Raw genomic sequence first — 6,399 nt, forward strand, 5'->3', positions numbered from 1 at the left:
TCAGGCCACGGCGTGCTGCTCCCTCCCAGGCTGCCGGAGCTGTGGCTGGGACCGGGCACTGCTGATGCCTGAATTTGGAGCCCACAAGAGCAATGCCCGTCCCTGGAGAATTGCTCAATGTGCAGGATAAAAAAGATGCCAAGTTCCTGTGCTCCTTCCTTCCGGCACAGCGAGGAGGGGGAGAGGAGCTGCCCATGGGCAGAGCCGGCGTTGCTCCTCTCCAGCTCCTCTCCAGCTCCTCTCCAGCTCCTCTCCAGCTCCTCTCCCTTTCTCTGCTCGGCCCCATGGAGAAGCTCCTGCACCTCACCTTGGTCTTCCTGTCAGGTAAGAACCACACGTGGTTTTGGGGTCAGGTAAAGGGGGAAGGATTGGGGCAAAGCTTTGTCTTGGTCTGAAGGCGCCATCCTCAGAGTTTTCCCTTTATTTAGCAAAGGAGCACCCATCAAAGGGTGATCCCAGATTTCCTCACAGGGATCCTTTTGAGTCAGAACAGGAAACACTGATGAGAGAAGTCCGGTGTGCAATGTGAAATTGCAAAATCCCGGGTTGTTTGCATTAGCAAATGGGATTTACATCGATGCAAATGATCGCAGGTGGGGCTCGGGGAGGGAAATAAAACCCAGAGAAGGGCTCAGCTCTGCAACCCCTGAGAGCTGGGTTTTCCAGCTTGGAGAGGAATGTCCATGTGAAATGAGGTACAGGGCCCAGGGGGGCTCCCTGCAGCTCTTTGGGGATCCCAGATCCTCACAGCAGTGCCGGGAAAGGCAACAGCCTCGGGCTGGGGGAGCACAGGAACCTGTCCCAAAAATTGGGATGAGTTTGGGAAAAGTTCACTGTACTTTGACCAGCGGCACCCAAGAAGAGAGGAGGAGCACCAGTAGTGACCTGCCAGCAAAATTGGTTGGGAAGAGAATAACACAACATTTCCCAAAGGGATGTGAGGAATCTTTCAGTGATTCTGTTTGAGAGATGTTTGGCAGTGCTGTGGGAATTCCGGGACCGAAGGGGCAGAGCTGGAGGAGGGAAGGGGGAATAGGAGAAGCAGTTAAAGACTTTTGGAGGGATTGAGCAGGACTGGACTGGATATTCCATGAGATAAACCCTGACTGGAACAACCAAGGGGAGCAACACATCAGGATAAAGGCCTGTGGGTGTTGGATTGCAGAGCACAGACCCATTTTAGGTCTTCTTCAAGTCAAGCTGAAAGAACTTCATAATTTTTAGTTTACAATTCACTTTGAATTGTTGGAATTATTGTAAGAAGTGTTATTAAAAGGCTCAGCCAGTACAAAGTCCTCACAAGAGCCTATTTTTAAATTTACCTCTGTTTCATCATTACTTACGGTCTCACAGAAGCATTTGCCTGTGACTTTTTTTCACTAGAAATAGAGATTTCCACAAATACCACACTGCACTTCTCTCTGGAAGTATTAATAGCTCAGACTGTCTTCTCTGCCTGTCACAAAGAGGAATGGAAATTAGAAATGAGGAACCAAGACAATAAAAAAAAAAAAAAAGTCAAGCAAAGACCAGTTGTCAACACAGTTAAAATTAGTGAGATATTAAAAGATGGGGTGAAAAAGAATTAAACTGGATTTGAACACTGAGAGTGGGACTCAGAAGGAACCAGTGAGCCGGGCACTGGTTTGGAGGTGTCACTGGGACAAATTCCAGAATATCTGAGCCAAATCTGGGTACAGCTGATGGGGGAAGCGGACAGGTGACACCCTACAGGTGACACTTCTACAGGTGATAACCCCACAGGTGACACCCTACAGGTGACACTTCTACAGGTGATAACCCCACAGGTGACACCCTACAGGTGACACTTCTACAGGTGATAACCCCACAGGTGACACCCTAGAGGTGATAACCCCACAGGTGACACCCTACAGGTGACACTTCTACAGGTCATAACCCCACAGGTGACACCCTACAGGTGATAACCCCACAGTTGACACCCTACAGGTGACACTTCTACAGGTGATAACCCCACAGGTGACACCCTAGAGGTGATAACCCCACAGGTGACACCCTACAGGTGACAGCCCTACGGGTGACATCTCCAGAGGATGACAGTGCCGTTCAGCATCTCCACAATGAGGGACAGACCTGGGAGAGGCTTGGCTCACCCCCACCCCTGTCCCTCCGTCCCTCGTAGCGTCCTGTGCCGCGGAGAACGTCACCGTGGTGGCCGCCATGGAGGGGGACACCGTTTCTGTCAACTGCTCCTACGACCCGCGGCAGTGGTGGCGGGAGAAGAGCTGGTGCAGGCAGCTGGACCAGAGCCGGTGCCAGCGGGTGCTGAGCGCCCCGCCCGCATGGCTGCCCTTCCCCAGGGCCAGGAGAGGCAGCACCTCCCTCAGGGACAACGCCCGCGCCGGGCTCCTGACCGTCACCATGGGCCACCTCCGCAAGGAGGACGCGGGGCTCTACCAGTGCACAACGGAGTTCCTGGGAGACACCAAGAGCCTGAGGAAGGTGCGGGTGGAAGTGCTGGCAGGTACGTCCCAGGGCTGCGGGTTTGGCGGGTTCCTGCTGGAATTTCATGGGTTCCTACTGGGATTTCACATGGTCCTATTGGAATTTCATAGGTTCCTCTTGGAATTTCACATGTTGCTACTGGAATTTCACATGGTCCTATTGGAATTTCACATGTTGCTACTGGAATTTCACATGGTCCTATTGGAATTTCACATGGTCCTATTGGAATTTCACATGGTCCTATTGGAATTTCACATGGTCATATTGGAATTTCATAGGTTCCTCTTGGAATTTCATGGGTTCCTACTGGAATTTCATGGGTTCCTACTGGAATTTCACATGGTCCTATTGGAATTTCACATGGTCCTATTGGAATTTCATAGGTTCCTCTTGGAATTTCACGGGTTCCTACTGGAATTTCACATGTCCCTACTGGAATTTTATGTGTCCCTACTGGAATTTTATGTGTCCCTACTGGAATGTCACATGGTCCTACTGGAATTTTATAGGTTCCTACTGGAATTTCATGGGTTCCTACTGGAATTTTATAGGTTCCTACTGGAATTTCATAGGTTCCTACTGGAATTTCATAGGTTCTTACTGGAATTTCACATGGTCCTATTGGAATTTCATAGGTTCCTCTTGGAATTTCACATGTTCCTATTGGAATTTCACGGGTTCCTACTAGAATTTCACATGGTCCTACTGGAATTTCATGGGTTCCTATTGGAATTTCATGGGTTCCTATTGGAATTTCACATGGTCCTATTGGAATTTCATGGGTTGCTACTCGAATTTCATGTGTTCCTACTGGAATTTCATGGGCTTCTACTGGAATTTCATGGGTGTCTGCAGCTTCCCAGGGCCCACTTGAGTCAATATCTACTTTTGTCTCGCTCTAAGGAGGTTCTGTGTTTCACTGCCTCTCTTTATTCCTGACTTACAGCAGCATGACCTCACTGTTAGAGGGTATCTGTCACGTCACCTCCTTATTGCTCCCAGTGCCCCGTCTCACCAGGGTTACCTGCCCAGCTGAACATCACCCAAAACACCTGCAGACTAAACTGTTGTGCTTCCATCAGCAGCTGAGCTGGTCACCCACGTGCCAGAGGAGCCCAGAGCTGTGCAGAGCATCTCCAGGTGAGCCCAAAACTCTTCGTGCTGAGATCGCACACCTTCCTAGGACTAAGGCAGCATTACAAGAGATTTTTTTTCAAGGTTGGACCATCCCCTTCATGGTTGCGTTTCTGCCTCCCCTCAGGTCCTCTCCTGATGTGGATTTCACTGTTTTCTACATCCTGGCTGGATTCCTGGTGGCCAAGTGCACGGTGGCCGTGCTGGTCTGTGCTGTTGCCCACAGCAGGAAGAACAGGGAGCGGGGGCAGAACCCAGGTCCAGGTGAGCAGCAGGTGCTCCCTCTCCCTGCTGACCTTGGACATGGTGGAGTTGGCCTCTCCTGGGAGAGCTCTGTGTGAGCCAAGCCAAAGGGAATCCATGGAAAAGGCAAATCAGGGCTTTGCCATCTGCCCTAAGGAAAGGATCACTACTAAGCACAGGTCTGGAAGAGCCTGTCACTCTGGAGAGGAACGTCCCCATCTTCTTCATCACCACTTCCCTCGGTACCTCATCCCCGGGCAGTTATTCCAGACTTCATTCCCAGGACCATCCCATCAGTTTGAATGGACACCCATCAACTTCCTGTCACCTCAGGTGACACATTCTGTCTTTCCAAGGCGAGGAAGAGCAGCTCCCAAAAGCTGATTGGAGAAAATCCTCGTGGAAAGGAGCTGCAGGACACACCAGGAAAGGGATGTGGTCTCCTTGCGTCTCCGAGCCAGCTTCTCCTCTCTGAAGGGACTTTGTGGACACAGGAGCTGTCTCTCTGTTGTTCTCCCCGTGTTTTCTCTCCCATGTGGTTGCTCCTTCCTCCCCACCGAGCTGCGCTCAGCTCTCCCAGGCCCCAAACCCATGGGCACTCACGTTTCTTTATCCCTGCAAAACTGAATAAAATCCATCTGGTTCTCTGGCCTGGTGTGGATTCCTGCAGGACGCCAGGTCACAGTGGTGTCCCAGATCAGAGGTGATGCTTGGAAAATCCTGGAGTGTTTAAACACCCAGGAGCACTCAGAGCCAGCAGGACAGGCTGGAACATCCAGAGCCAGCTCTGTGCAGGGACAGCAGCTCAGAGCCCAACCCCTCATTGCCCACAGAATCAAGGACTGAAATTTGCTTATTTTAATTCCACTTTTCTGTTCTCATTTTTAGAGTAGTACTGTGTTTTGTCCAGAAATTTAAATTCATGGGGGGACATCTGGCAACCTTTGTCCTTCTGAAGCCTTTCCTTCCCACCACTGTGAGGTTCTCAGTCTTAAATCAGCAACTTTTGGGGAAGAAAATCTGTGTTTGCTGCTCTCTCCTGGTGTAGACAGTGACTTGCTGTATGACTGAGAGGAATTTGCCATCTAAAGTAAAAATATCTCCAAGGAAATAAAAATAAATGAATCAATAACTTACTGATTGCCATCAAAAACAAAGAATGTCATTTGTAGGATTGTGTTAATCAAAACCAAATGGGTTTGGGGCAGAAGTACTTCTGGGGTTGGTTCTGTCCTTCCCCTGTTCCCTCTGTGCTGACGTTGGCTCTGCTCCTGTGGTGGGTGACCTGGACACTCCATGGGGTTGTTTTTTCCTGTCTTCCCTCACCCCGATGAATCACAGCTTGAGGCTCAGCAGAACTTTTGGGGCTGTTTGCAAAAAAAAAAAAAAAGGAAAAAAAGGAAAAAAAGGAACTCCCTCTCCATCATGCCAACAGGAAACTCCAGCCCTGTGTTTGGGGCAAAATGCTGTCCCAAATTCAAGGTAACCCTGATCAAAGTCGCATTTACCACGCATCCCCTCTGCTCTCCCCCAGTTTCATGAGACAAGGAGGAAATATTTGCAGCCGTAGATGAACCAAGGCTGATCTTCAGAAAGCCAAAACCACTTCAAACCACCCAGCTCGGTTAGTAGCCAGCTGCTGAGGGTGGTGATGGGCTGAAGGAAAAGAAAGCTGGGTGCACATTTCCCTGGAAAATAACTGCACTTTTCTGACAGCACAGCAAACCCAGAGGAAAGCTGTGGTGCATTTTCTTTTCCAAATGACTCTATTTTTAAATAGCAGAGAGTTATAAACCCAAATAAAGGAAACTGCTTGTGTCTGCAGCAGCTGATACAGCACCACAGCCAGGCCAAGTGAGCTGCTTCCTCTGGACTTAAATATTCACAAAAAAACCTATGAATTACTTCCCATTCTGGTAAGATTCAGCAAAGTGGTAAAAAATCTGCTTTATTTTAAAACTATGAGATTTTTCCTGGGCTTCAGAAAGATAAGTAATGCGTTTGACATGTTCTAATAAACAAGGGGTTCTTGGAAAATATTTATCTACCTTATAGTGTAAACTGTCATCAGCTTGAACTCCTGGGGTGGAATTTACACTCCAAATGATTCATTTTACAAAGAAATAATTCTGTATTTCCCTGTTTGTTGTTTATTAACACGCAGCTGTCCTCCAGGATAAATCTACTTGATTTTATTACAAATTACACCCCTGTTGATCCACCTACAGAATCCTGTTATTGTGGTGACATGAGCAAATATCCCTCAGGGATTATGGATAAATCCCCAAATTCAACTGACCGAGATTTTCCTCTTAATTCTGCAAGCTGCTGACTGAGGGTGCAGACAGGACACAAAATTGAGTTTAATTTTTGGATCTCAAGCTTGCAGGAAGACTCCAGCCTGGATGCTGGGTGGCAGGGGAGGGAAGGAAGGTGGAAATCCATCCATGGATTGGATCAACTCTGCTCTCTGAGTGATTATCCTGATCTGAAGGTGAGGGTGAGAGGGAAAAGTAAATTCTGTTGCCTGCTTTGATG

General features: G+C 48.7%; 1 protein-coding gene across 2 annotated transcripts; it reads left to right on the plus strand.

The window, feature by feature from the left end:
* Positions 1–117: 117 nt before the first annotated feature.
* Positions 118–4,510, plus strand: LOC110477148 (triggering receptor expressed on myeloid cells 2). 2 transcript variants are annotated; one of them, XM_077789032.1, is made up of 5 exons: positions 118–224; positions 257–324; positions 2,162–2,503; positions 3,567–3,624; positions 3,746–4,510. In XM_077789032.1, exons 1-5 carry the CDS (start codon positions 118–120, stop codon positions 3,957–3,959), a joined length of 789 nt encoding a protein of 262 aa, XP_077645158.1. In that variant the 3' UTR covers positions 3,960–4,510. The 2 variants fall into 2 exon arrangements, with proteins under 2 accessions (XP_077645158.1, XP_021398291.2); XM_021542616.2 differs by having other exon boundaries at positions 179–324; positions 3,570–3,624.
* The last annotated feature ends 1,889 nt before the right edge of the window (positions 4,511–6,399 follow it).

The sequence above is a fragment of the Lonchura striata genome, chromosome 30 (assembly GCF_046129695.1).
Source record: "Lonchura striata isolate bLonStr1 chromosome 30, bLonStr1.mat, whole genome shotgun sequence".
In the NCBI taxonomy this organism is placed as follows: Eukaryota; Metazoa; Chordata; class Aves; order Passeriformes; family Estrildidae; genus Lonchura; species Lonchura striata.

Bases quoted from the DNA above. Each gene is read 5' to 3' on its own strand.
- LOC110477148 (XM_077789032.1), top strand. From the start codon at position 118: ATGTGCAGGATAAAAAAGATGCCAAGTTCCTGTGCTCCTTCCTTCCGG. The intron at 225-256 runs CTCCTCTCCAGC...AGCTCCTCTCCA, and splicing joins CCGGCGTTGCTCCTCTCCAG to GCTCCTCTCCCTTTCTCTGC. The intron at 2,504-3,566 runs GTACGTCCCAGG...TGCTTCCATCAG, and splicing joins GCGGGTGGAAGTGCTGGCAG to CAGCTGAGCTGGTCACCCAC.